This window comes from Embiotoca jacksoni, unplaced genomic scaffold (assembly GCF_022577435.1).
Source record: "Embiotoca jacksoni isolate LCO1_2020_lvr unplaced genomic scaffold, fEmbJac1.0.p SCAF_46, whole genome shotgun sequence".
Classification (NCBI taxonomy): Eukaryota; Metazoa; Chordata; class Actinopteri; family Embiotocidae; genus Embiotoca; species Embiotoca jacksoni.
In genome coordinates, this window is record NW_027185399.1 from 916,917 (window position 1) to 930,353 (window position 13,437).

At 39.7% G+C, this 13,437-nt stretch overlaps 1 protein-coding gene across 1 annotated transcript; it reads right to left on the reverse strand.

The window, feature by feature from the left end:
* Positions 1 to 933: 933 nt before the first annotated feature.
* Positions 934 to 11,290, reverse strand: tgm8 (transglutaminase 8). The gene is made up of 15 exons (XM_069169649.1): positions 11,215 to 11,290; positions 7,731 to 7,901; positions 7,338 to 7,592; positions 7,130 to 7,248; positions 6,702 to 6,830; positions 6,281 to 6,458; positions 6,031 to 6,166; positions 4,987 to 5,096; positions 4,156 to 4,271; positions 3,906 to 4,032; positions 3,474 to 3,733; positions 2,973 to 3,147; positions 2,719 to 2,882; positions 2,483 to 2,613; positions 934 to 1,809 (listed from the first exon to the last, which is right to left on the reverse strand). The coding sequence occupies exons 1-15, from the start codon at positions 11,237 to 11,239 to the stop codon at positions 1,662 to 1,664; spliced, it is 2,244 nt and encodes a 747-aa protein (XP_069025750.1). The 5' UTR covers positions 11,240 to 11,290; the 3' UTR covers positions 934 to 1,661.
* Positions 11,291 to 13,437: the final 2,147 nt, after the last annotated feature.

Here is a 13,437-nt window from a genome sequence, read left to right on the forward strand (position 1 = left end):
GTTCTTTAAGTTACAGTATTAATAATCATAATAATATTCATAATCATAATCATAATAATAATCATTAGGTAGTAGAAGTAGTAAACACTTGTTGTTGTTGTTATTATTTTTATACAGCAACAAATTACACTGATATCTTTTTTTGATTATTAAATTCTGCTATTAAATTAATTACTGCACTTAAACAATTTTTGTTTTAGCTCAATTATTGAATTTAATTGATTGTATTTTTCTTCTTTGGACTTTTGCTGATTTAGTTTATTTGGTTTCTATTCTAGAAAGCAAGTCCTGCAAAAATATGGATCGCACACGACAGTTAATAAACATTTTATTTTGTGTTTTATCGGTAAATTCAAACTAATTCCATGAAACAAAATGACAGGAGACGGTGCATCTTATATTTCAGCCACAAGGAGGCGCTTTATTCACAGTGACAACAGCTGAAATTGTTCAAGAGCAGGACATTTTATATATACATATATATATATATCTATATATATATATATGTATATATTTATCTATATATATAAATATATGTATATAAATATATATACATATATTTATATATGCACAAGGTGAAGCGGAAAGACCACCCTAAGTGCTACATTTGCACCCTACATGATGAGGAAACAAATATATAAAATTTATATATATAAAAAAAATGTTGTGCTTCAGGGAAAATCCTTCTATTCCTTCAGCATGCTTGCTCCAGGTGTCTTTCCTCTTCCTCTTGTGTTTAGATTTTTTTTTCTTCTCAATGTCGTGTCCAATTTTGATGATGTTTTTTAAGAGTTTTGTCTTTGTCAGGGGTGCATTGTTTTAATTTATTAATTTTGGCTTCTTTGTTATTGTAATTATTGTTATCATATGTTTAGTCTCTTTTTTATATATATATATATATATATATATTTATATATATATAAATATATATACATATATTTATATATATAAATATATGTATATATATATATTTTTATATATTTATATAAGCATATTGTATTATATATATCAGTATCATTACTGCATCAACAATATCAGTTCAAATTTTTTTTATTACTGTACATTTGATTTTGTTTACATGCCACCTGACATTTTATGAAAGTTGTATTTTAGTTAATTTAATTGATGTATTTTTTTTATTTTTTTTATTTTTTTTTACACTTCTGCTTTTAGTTTTTTTTTTTTTTTGATTCACTACAAAATCATGATAAATATCTTCGTGTAGGAATAAAAAGTTAAATATAAAAAAATAATTTAAAAACGCGGCGTCGTCTAGACCGTGACTCACGATAATACGTAGAGGTTCAGTTATACAATATTTTTTTTTTTATCGTGACTACATACCCGTCAGTTCGGTACGCGTTTCAAAAGATGATGATTATTATCGGTCCCATCAGGAACAATCACCCTCCGTTAAATCTACAAAACAGATGTGTCGTCTGTCTGTGCGTCAGGTTTCGCTGCATTCATGAGATTCCTGGTCACGAAGTTTAAATGCAAGAAATTCACATTGTCTGTTGCATCTTTTTTTTTACTCATAAACAAATCAAAAGAAATAATCATAATCCCAAAGAATCAAACTTATGAACATTCACATCCTGTAAAGGCTGATTTTCTTGCAGCCGGTAGAGGTTTCTTATATTTCTCTGCGATTGAAGACGTTACGGTTTGATGTCGACGGTGCAGCTTCCCTTGATGTCTCTGAAGGACGAGCAGTCGAAGTCGACCACGAGAGTCTTCTCGCCGCTCTTGTAGGGAACGAAGAATAACTTGATATGTATCCTGGTGTTTGGTTTCATATCTGAAAGTCTAGGGGGGGGCAAAAAGGAGAAACAAAATTGGAAACCGTTTTGGTTTAGTTTGGGGGGTAAAACTACATATTTATATATATTATACAAAAAAAAACTGGAAAGTATCAAACCGGCAATTTGGCCGATTTATTCTTTGAAAGTTTCCTGATTTAAAAATTGCCTTTATTCGATGAAAAAGAGTTCAAATTTCTCAATTAGTCCAAAAGAACCCATCTAATGAAAGCAAAATATATAAATTGTAATTATGAATATTACTGGCATTTTAAATAAAATAAACATCGATAGATTAACTGATCGAACTGACCTGCAGATGACGAATTTGTAAAAAAAGCCACAAAAAAAAAACGAATTTTAATTTAGCTTGAAATGTCCATAGAGGTATTCGATTAAAAATCACCATCGCGTTCTTGTTCTCCTCGTGGTGTTTAATGCTTTTAGGTACATTAGCGCCACCTTCTGACTGGAGGAACACATTACAACCAGGCGGCGGTAAAAACCCGACAAATACGGAAAAACTAACCGATTTTTTTTTTTCATATTTTAACGACTATTCAAAAATCGTAAAATCCCACCCCGTTGTAAAAACAATCCTAAACGTTTCTTTACTTCTTGAAAGCCTGAAACCTTCGAAAGACGTTAAAACCTTCCACGAGGTTGAGCGTTAAACTCACAAGTATTGGGTGTGTCTGATCAGGCCGCTGCCGGAGATCGTCAGCGAGCAGTTCCTCAGCGTTTCCTGGATGGGGTTGGTGAAAGTCACATCCACGTTCACCTCGCGGTTCACCCTCGTCTCGCCCGAAACCTGCAACGCATTTATTGCAACGATTGTTGAAAAACCCGTCGCGGCGCGCAGAAACGTGCCGAAGCGCGGCGACGGCTTCGGAGATTACGCAGCTTCTCCACCGACCGTGACGGAGATCGGAGGATCCCGCAGCACCACGTCGTCCACGGCCAGGTACGCGTTGGCCGGATCCCGTTTGTCGGCGACCATGGCGGAAACCTTCATGCTCTCGCAGGACACCATGTGCTTGTGGTAGGACGAGAACGGGACCAGGACGGGGACGGACAGATCTGGAGGACATATCGTGAGTTCGTAACATCAAATCGTTGCGTTTTTAGATGTGTGTGTTTTTTTTTTGTTTTTTTTTAAACGTGAGTCACCTTTCCCGGGCAGCAGCGTCGCCTCCGTCGCCTCCGTCTGGATGGTGGCGGCCGGCGAGCCGTTGTACCTCATGGCCTGGACGCTGATGTTGACGGACAGCGGCCTGGCGACGGCGCTGTCGCTGCGCATCACCAGCTTCAGACTCACGTCCTTCCCGTCCGTCGGCGTGGACACCTGCGGCGATACACGGTGAGGGTGAGGACAAATCCACTCGTTTTCTTGTGCTGCTAAAAACAAGTCAAATACGAAACGACAGCTTGGGAAAGATTTGCGGGACGGCGGTAAAGATCTGACGCAACGATCTCAGAAGATTTGTTTTGAAGTTTGATTTGTGTTGTTTTGGTTCCGTGTCTCTAAAACGTGCGAAAGAAAGACAACGCGTGAAAACAAAAAGTCCCCGACCGGCATCAAAACCAGAGACGCGACAAAGTTACGGTCGGAGTCTTCAGCGTCCCCCGCGAGACCGGGACACCTGGAAGTCCAAACGTCGGTGACGGTACCTCTTCAAATCGTAGGGACACTTTTGACGGCGGGCGGACGACTTCTTCCGCGGTCCCGTTCGCCTCGTTGCCGTCCGTCCCTCCTTCCTCGACTTCGTCCTCCGTCCCTCCGTCCTCGACTTCGTTCTCCGTCCCTCCGTCCTCGACTTCGTCCTCGACTTCGTCCTCCGTCCCTTCGTCCTCCGTCTCTCCGTCCTCCTCAGCTCTGGAGTAGTCTCTGGTCAGGGCATATTTAAAGACCGTCCTCTCCTTCTCCGATCCTGCAACGGAGGTCAATTTCGAAGTTAATTTTATCAAAGAGTTTTCAATCATGATTCCTGCGTTATAGCGCCTCCTTCTGTGGTGTTGCACTTTTCAGGCACTTCGTCGTCGGCTTCACTTTTTCAGACATTTATTTCTATATCTTGTAGAAAACAAAACAAAAAAAAGCACCTTCCTGGTGCTTGTAGGTGTCGGTGATGTTCAACCGCTTGTTGGAGCCGACAGACTTGGTGGAGATGTTCTGGCCGACTCGCTTCGAGTCGGAGAAGATTTTCACTTTTGAGCCGTCAGCTTTGATCTGAAAAGGACAAAAAAAAACAGACGACGAAAAAGAAAACGATGCGTAAAAAACAGAACTCAGGCCTTCGGTATTCAACACGTGAGGTCGATCACGTTACGAACTAAAATCCCGCCCGCTCACCAGCCAGTCCACGCAGTCGGCGTTGACCTCGGCAAAGACAAACGGGATGTCGTATTTGAGGTGGGTTTCTCCGTTCAGGATGGCGTTGACCGAAGCTGGACCGCAGCAGTACACATCTGCAGGAAGACAAACAATAAAAGTCAAAATAAAGAAAAAAATTCTCAGAGACATTTTTATTTATTCAAATTTATTGTGTAAAGCGACCTTAAGCCACCTTGTGGTGATTATCAGTAATGACAATGAGGTGAAAGCAACTGTTTTTTATTTTCTGAAAATAAAAACAAGTTATCATAATTTCTATATTAATACTAAATAGTAAATTTCAAGAGGCTTTTTTCATCAAGAGCTGTACAGAAAAATAAGGTTACGGAGCAAAAATGTTTTGTTGTTGAGGCTCAGTGACTTAAGACGTTCAATATGAAATGAAATAGTGGACACGACTTTAAAGATCCAAGTCGTGGCTTTAATTTGAGTCGGTCAAGACATTGATGAATCGAAAGTAGAAAAACATGAGCATTAACAGTTATGAAAAGAAACCAGGTCGTCCTAGAAATGAAAGAAATATGTCTCAAGTTTTAAGAGCACACCTGATGTCACACCAAAGGATGTAATACACCCGTCAGTCCACTGGAGGGTGTATCGTGTCAGTGTCACGTTTTTGTCTCGCCTCGGCGTGAAAAGTACACGCTTCTACGACCATGGTCAAAGAGGGAGGTCATGTGACCAAGTATGAAGAAACTAAAGATCTTTTCCTCGACCTGGTTGCCCTCTATCGGACTGACGGGTGTATTACACGTCTCGGCGTGATATTCGAGATATTAGAATCCGTACTTTCGCTCTTTTCCTGCGGCGTCGGATCCAGAACTTGCCAGCCGTCGTATTTTCCGTCGTTTGCCATGTCCGGTCGCCTCATCCACCCCTCCACCCAGACGTGGAAGTTCCTACAAAAGCACAACGTTGAGTAAAAAATATCGCCTAACAGGTATTTTCCAATTACCTCGTAAAAAAATAAAAATAAATAAATAAATAAGACCCTTAAATCTACGTTTACCTCAGTAAAAAAAATACAAAATCTGAAAATTAAAAAAGGTTTTGTGAAGTAAATCTAAAGCAGCCCTCGATTTTTAAGGAACTCCGAAGAATTGACAATCGTTTTTTTATATCTAAATCCTGGCGGCCAAACGGGCCAGATTATTTAGCTCAATAAAATCCTGCTATAAATGAACAGTTTGGGATATCAAACTCAGCATGTCGGGAATAACGTTAAAAGTCTGGAGCAGTCGTTGCTAATTATGTTTCTAATATCTGTGAATTATGGTTTTTTTGGGGAGATTTCACAATTATCTGTTCATAAAACCTCAGAACTAGAAAATAAAACCTCACCGGTGGGTAATAATGACTTTGTTTATTGGCGGATCAAATGCTGTCAGGCCGAGTCGACACACCCTAACAGATGTTGATATGCTTTTGGAAAAACACAGTGAACTTCAGAGCTTCCAGAATCGGCGAGTACCGGCACGTCAATGTTTGACGCGATAAATAATGCAAACATTAGAGTTGGCGGTTGGTTGTTAAAAAAACAAAAAAAACATTTCACAGCAAAAACAAAACGTGTGAAAATCGAAAACCAAACTCTGGATCAGTTAGTTTTTTGGCTGATCAGTGACTCGTAAACTGAAAATAAATCTTACGCACATCAGCTGTCTTCTTTCACTTTACCTCCTTTTCCTGCAAATATTTAGTATTTGTCTGATATGTTGCGTCAATTTTACTGCGCAGGATGATGTCGTTAATTTGTACGATACGGTCTGAATTGCTCTTCGTCAGCGTGTGCGGTTTCCCGACGTGAGAAATCGAATCGAATTTGTGTCTCACCAGACGCTGTCTTTGCTTTCCTTCTCTCTGACTCCGTAGTCGGCGTGGTAGACGTCGATGCTCAGATTTCGGTTGTTGTCGTGAGCCGACTGGTAGTTGGTGACCACGCGGCACGGGATGCCCAGCAGGCGCATCACTGAGACCAAACACAAAGACTTCGGTCAAGTTCGCGTCATCGCAACACAACTTTTTTTGTTGTTATTCCCGGGGGGGGGGGGTGTGGGGGGAGGGTGGGGGGGCTGAACGTTACCCGAGCACATGACGCCGGCGAACACCCAGCACTGCCCGTACTTGACGGGCCGGCAGCCGCTGTAGAGCCAGCGGCGGAGGATGGCGTAGCTGCCGCTCCAGTGCGAAGGCGAGTAGCCGCCGAAGAACGAACTGTTCCAGCATCCCTGCAGGACGCCGCGGTCGTCCTCGCAGTTAATCTGGAGGGAAACGAGGAAGGAAAAAAAAACGGTTTCAGTCTCTTTATGTGGGAACGTTCCTACAAGAATGACTGTAAACAAAGGATTTTTTTTTTTTTTTTTTTTTATCATTTTAATTTTTGCTGCCTTTTTCTACCAGCTGTAAAGAAGTGAAATTCCACATTGAGAAAAATCTATTTTAATGACATTTAAATGTCAGAAAGCTTCATTTAAACACCCCCCCCCCCCCCCCCCCTTCGTTACCATGGCGCTGACCACGCGGCTGACGTAGATCGGGTTACAGCGAGCGGACACGTCGTTGGCCGGGTCGTCCAGGTGTTTGTGGTTTTGGTCCAGCACCTTCATGCAAATGTTCACCATCTCGTCCTCGAACTGGGCAGGAAGAGACAGGAAGAAAAAAAATGTAAAAAAACAAATTGTAAACTGAAATGCTGCGTCATCAAAATTCTTGGTATATATCTTTTTTTTTAAGGGTTCAGCTTAAAAAAATAAAATAAGTGAAACCAAAACAAAACTGGCTGCTTCTTTTGGCCCGATTAAAATTAGATACCAGAATTGAAGATATGAAACTTCAAAACTGAACATTTAATCCGCACCGAAGATGAGCATGAATTTAGGAAACTTCACATTTTTGGACTGGAAACGTTTCGGGTGAATTCAGGTGCGCGTACCTGACCGAAGTCCCAGGTCGTTTGAGAGATGTAGTTCCCGCTTCCTTGGTAGATGACTCCCTGTTCGTTCAGCACGTACTCGTTTCTCTGATCCTCGTCGGCCAGAAACACCCAGTCGTCTGGAGAGAGACGGACATTTTAACGCGTTACGCGATCGTTCGGACGTCCGAAGACGAATCACTTGGACAGACGCGTTCATAAAACCTACCGGGACACCAGGCGTTGAAGAGGACCACCAGATCTGCCAGGACCGTGTCATCGTCCCCGAGCCTGGCGGACAGCTTGTACTCCCCCACGGGGGCGTCGGCGTGGGGGGTAACGTCCAGAATCAGGACGCCTATCAGGGGGGAGGAGCTCTGCCGAAGCTCCGCCTTCCACACCGCCTTCGCTGACGGCGAACGCGGCGCGACGTCGGGGATGCCGAAGAAGGACTCCGTCCCCAGGTCTTCGGACGGATGTTGACCTGCGGAGAGTCCGTCCGTCCGTTAGTTTCACCGGCTCTAACTTAGCTGCCGCCCTTTTCGGGGCTTTTTATTTATTTTTTTTTGGCGTATTTTTATTCAAGCTTTTGAAAACAAAGAAGTTTTCCGGAGGCACTGACCGGTCGTCGCGGTGAAGGCGAGCGCCTGGCGGCCGGCGTGGAAAGGTTGGTTCAGTCTGACGGTCAGCGTGAAGGACTGACCTCGTCTCACGATCAGACGAGTCGTCGAGATCTCAACGGTGCGGTGTTCGGTGTTGTTGGTCGAACTGTGGACGTCCACGCTTTTAAAAACTGAAAGAAACAAAACGTTTACATTTATTCCACGATTCATATCATCATATTGTTTAATGTCTCTCCTCTTGTTGGTCAATCGTTGTACGATAAAGATAATAGTGGCAATTATTTGGCTAATTTAAATGGCACCAATACGATTTTTAGATATATGAATATATATATATATATATATATAAATATATATGTCAAGTCAAGTGATGAAGAACTGAATATTATCTGTGAAATTGTCAGTTCATATAGCGAAGATTGAAAAATATTTATAACAGTTTTATTTCTGTTTTTTGTAAAGATGTTTCAATATATGCTCAAAACTTTAATACATATGTATATATATATATATATATATATATATATTTCTATTTAGCCTTAGAGCATTATTACAATATACACAGATATTACCCATGCAAATAAACTGTCGTGGAGACCGTTTCCATGACAACCAACCGACTCCAGTTCATGGGATTTGGTTGAAAGCTCTGGAAAAGGCGAGTAAGGAGTGAACTTTTCACACTTAGAGATATTTGTTTTTCTAAATTTGTATGATTTTATCGCATTTTTGGTTTCCAAAAACAACATGCCGATTTGAACCGCAGGGTCACGGTCTTCACTTCTAACTATCGTTTCGACTTTTAAGGGATGTCCGAGTGGGAATCGAGTTCTTGCAACCCACTCAGATTTACTTCAGATGCGACCAAACCAACAGCTGAGACAGTTTTTCACTCGTCAATGAAGTTTTGTAACCTGGATGTCTGGACGTATTTTGGTTTCGCAGATTAAAACGAGTTCAGAGGGAGTGTCCTGGATTCACCTCGAGGAACCGCAGCGTGGCGGCAGGAAGTAGGAGATCCAAGTATGTAAACATACTCGGCAGGGTGTCAAACGCTACTGAAGTGGAGTTACACGGTGAAGAAATACAGTGTGTGTGTGTGTGTGTGTGTGTGTGTGTGTGTGTGTGTGTGTGTGTGTGTGTGTGTGTGTGTGTGGTGGGCATGCCACAACAGGACACGTTCAGAAAGGAACATGACGCCGTCGGCCGCCTCGAGCTCTCTGGACGACCGCCGGGAAAAAAAAAAAAAAAAAAAAAAAGGTGTGTGAGCTTCGGTCGCCAAAAAAAACCACACATTTCTGATTCTGCCCACAAAAAACAACAACAACAACAAAAAAACAGTGAAAGCTGCAGAACACGAACTGGTTTCATCTCAGAGGCTTTAAAAAGCGAAATACACGGTCTGAGCGTGAAGTTTGGGCTTCGTGAACGCGTCGCGGGCCGTCTGGCGCTCCTCGAACGGCGTGACGACTCGAAAAACTTCTGTCGCAACTGAAGGAACGTTTTTTTTTTTTACTTTTTAATTAATTTAAACCTTAAAAGATGTTAAATATGAAAAGTGTTGCTTTGTTGTGACGAAGCCGCAGAGAAATATCACCATTCGGCATTTTAGCGTCTTTCAGCTGGTTGTTTTGGATGTCTAGACTTTTGTTGTTTTACTCATCGGGAACATTTCCAGCAGTAAATACTTTAAATAAGATTTGAATAAATAACTTGATATGAAAGAAATAAGTGACTCAGCATTTCTCGACCAGATTTTGTAACGGAGGCAGATTTAATGACGACTTCAGATTTAAAGAGCAGTGATTCATCTTTTCCATCTGTTCTGTAGTTTTTAGTAATGACACACAGGAACGCTGCTGGGCGTGTTTGGTTTTGTGTTTTTGTGTTTTGGGGAAGGACCGAAGTACAGTCAGTTAATTATTATTATCATCATCAATTTAATTGGGTCTTTTGTCTTCACAACCATGTAGTCAAGATTAAAAACTGAAAGACACGACACGATTAGACGCCAACATCAATGACCAGAGTTTTTTTGGGGGATGTTTGACATCTTAAAATCTAAAATGTTTACGTCACAGTGTGGGTTTTTAAATTGGCTTTCCTAAGATTTAAATAAAGCATTTAGATTTGACTTTGATTTTGAAATTGATTATTTGGACTAAAATGAGTCAAATTCAAATATATTGTTCATTTTAAGAAAAGTTTTTGACTTTTAACCACAAAGTTCACTAATTAGGAATTTAAAATGTATTTATTGTTTAAAAAAAAAAAAATCTCCTTTTTGTTATTTGACCTTCCCTTTTCTGCTTTGGTTTTTTTAAACATCTGTCTTTCCAGGTTGTGACTTCCTTCTCGAATGAAGCATTTTTGTCTAAAACATGTTCTGTAAATACTTTTATTTCTGTATTATTTTGCTGCTTTCTTGTTAAGTAGAGCAAAGAATTTTTTACGTCAACCAACCTGATTGACTTGTCTTCTATCGCGTCACGATAAGAAAATGCTTTCTGGTGATTTAGCGATATCCGTTTAAGATGAAGATAAAAGTGTTTTAATTCCAGCATGTCATGGAGGCGTGAGGTTTGCTGCAGGGATGCTCTTTTAGTGCCGACTCAACATTTTCTCTCATCCAGATAACGACGTTGTCTCGTGCTGCAGGCGGGAAGTCGATCAGGTCGATGTTTAAAAAAAAAAACGTACGAACTTTAATGGATCTTAAAACGGATCTGAATTCGTCGAATTTCAAATCTGATTTAGATTTTAAAGAGACGAAGTTACGGATCGTATCTTTGATCTGTGGTTTTTGGCTCCACAGTGATGATGTCATCAGGCGTGTAATCGATTAGCTTCTGTGGTTTTGTTGAACTTTGGGATTAACTGTAACATACACTAATTGGATGATACATTTTTGTCAATTATTCACATGATATTATTATTCTGTGACAATATTAACATTATTCAATGTGTTCTGGGTTGGTTTTTTTGGACTGTTGTTCGTGCTGTATACATTTTTCTTTTTGAAGTGCAAAAACTTTAAAGTTCAATAATCTCCAAACCGGATTGCAGATAGAAAATTAGAATTCCAATATTATTATTATTATTATTATTATTTGGTGGCCATTTTTTCAGACTCACAAAATATGAACCTTAATTGATGCAACCCAAAAAGTTTGAAGTTTCTACATTTTTTACACGTCAATTCTACCTTTATTACTTTAATATCGTGAAGCTCTTTTTGCAACACAAAATAAATGCATTTATTATTATTCTCCAACTGTACAAAAGATTTTTTTTTTTTTAAATTTTGCATTGCAGGATGCTGCATTGTCCCAGAAAATATATATTTTTTTCTTAAATTGGGGATGTCCTCTGTCTAAACATGAAATGCCTTCATTCATATCCCGTACAGTGTTTCTGACTAATCAGACTCAGAGCATCAAATGATTATAAATCTCCCAACGTGGTAAAAGCTGCTGTACTTACTCGATTGTTTTTCCACCGCCGCCATCTTGCCACAAACCTTTTGTCCCTTCTTGCAAGTGTTAAAGTAAAGAAATGCTCTGCTGGCACGCAGGCAACACAACTGTGACCTGCTTTTTAAAGACGCCCGTCACGCCCCCAAACAAATATTCATTTCACAATAATGTGCAGTGCGTCCTGCAACATGGATTAACTCTTTCCTGATAAATCCAGAAGCTGCTGCTATGTTTGGGGATTCATTTATTGAACCTTTGTTTACACTGCGAGAAATCAAATCGAGTCATTTGCAGAGCAAAAGAGGAAATAAATCACAGCAATAAGACAAGATGACACAGATGAGATAACTACAGTTGAGTTTATAGTTCATCATTAAAACTGTCCGGTGAAGGAAGATTAAACCTGAAAGATGAATTCAAATCAACAAAAAACATAAAATCAGAAGCATTAAAATATAAGTGATGTAGTTTGAGTTGATAAAATGGAGTAAAGTACAGTTTATAAAAAACAATTACAAGCACAGGTTTGGAGATTTAACATCCAGCTTCAGAAATGTGTAAATGGAATAAGTACATTTTTAATTTTATTTTTAAGGACATTTTGTACTTTTAGCACTTAAAAGATGTCCGGAAACTTTTTCTCATTTAAACCGTTCCAGAGTTTCCGTGTTCGGACGTGTTCACATCACATCAGATGTTAGTTCTTATGTAAAATATGCAGAATATGAACAGTACAATAGCTTCATTTTTCTCTCTCGGCGCTGATCAAAACACTGGAGGCAAAAGCAGGAAATCTCTTAAGATGAAGGAAACTGGTTCGTCCTGAAACGGCACTGAAACTCCGATTTAAAGTTGCTTTAAATGAGCAAAATGCCAAAGATGAAGACAAAAAAACGTCATAAACGGCTCAATCTGGTCAAAAAACCTTAACATCACTATGTTCTAGAAGATTTATTGACTTTTTTACTTCGTATTCTTCTTTTTTATATATATATATATATAGTTCAATCTAAATGATTTGATAGCAGAAGCAAATTTTTTTTGGACATTTTAATTGAAAGCTATAATAATAACTTCATAAGAAGTTACCACTCATGAATTAAACACCGCGGGGGAGGAGGGGGTTAAGTAGACAGAAACTCTGGACATCGTGTTGGAGCAAGAATCAAAAATGATCCTGTACTTTTTGTTTAGTTTGATGAGGTCACCGTCAGCTTCAACAATAGATCCTCTCTTGACTACGTGAGAATATCGGCCGATGTCATGTTGAGTAATTATTTTTCTTTACTGGTTGAATCATTTAAACTGACACTGCTGAAAATGTGTGTGTGTGTGATGACGGCAGGGGTGTGGTGTTTTTTTAATTTTTTTTTGGTGGCGCCTAATATCCACGCCTGTTTAAGTTGAAGTTTGTTTTATTTTGCTCAACTACATTTTTTTAAATAATTAAAATGGTCATAACATGTCTGCGTCTGTCAGCCGGCGTTCACAGAGAGAAACTGGGATGTTCTCCGCAATTAGGTCAGCCAGGAAGTGTTTGTCTTCGTATTTCATTTATATCCCAGAGAGTAGAAAAGTTCAGAAGACTCAAAACTGCCGTAGAAGCAGTCGTGTTGCGTTTTTGTAAGAAAAATAAATATCTTGAGCTGCAAGGAAGAAACACAGGAAGTGAAAAATAATCATGTTTTATTCTACATGAATCTCATAAAAGTTATATTTCCACATTTATGGCAAGAAGAAACAAGACAACCCGACCACCAGGTTTACTTTCAGGAAATTCAGTTTCATGACGTCAGTCTGATCCGACTAGATTTCATCACGAACCTCTTTTTTCCTTTTAAGTCCGTCTTCACCGTTACGGTAAAAAGACTTTGTCACGTTTAGAGAAGCTCCGCCCACTTTTTGTTTTGTTTTTATCCACAGCTTTCCTAACCTACCCGACAACCCCCCCCCCCCCCCCCCCCCCCCCCCCCCGAGGAAATCTGGCACATTTCAACGTTCACGACTGCTTCCAGAGAATGTTTTATTTTTACTCCCACTTAAACCACAGTCCCACAAAGTTTACATATAATTAACTTCAAGAGAACAGTTGTGTGATTAAGTCCCTTCAGGTGTGTTTGTGGATGTTTGTGGGAAAAAAAAAAGTCTTTTTACAAACTGCTGGATTTATAAAATAATAAAACTAAAAATGTGCTTTTGTTGACCAACAATTGCGGACGATTTTCTTTCT

Coding starts and splice junctions, on each gene's coding strand:
- tgm8 (XM_069169649.1), bottom strand. CDS start 11,239: ATGGCGGCGGTGGAAAAACAATCGA. Junction 4,033..4,155: donor CCGACTGCGTGGACTGGCTG/GTGAGCGGGCGG, acceptor TGTCCTTTTCAG/ATCAAAGCTGACGGCTCAAA. Junction 3,734..3,905: donor CACCTACAAGCACCAGGAAG/GTGCTTTTTTTT, acceptor CCTCCGTTGCAG/GATCGGAGAAGGAGAGGACG.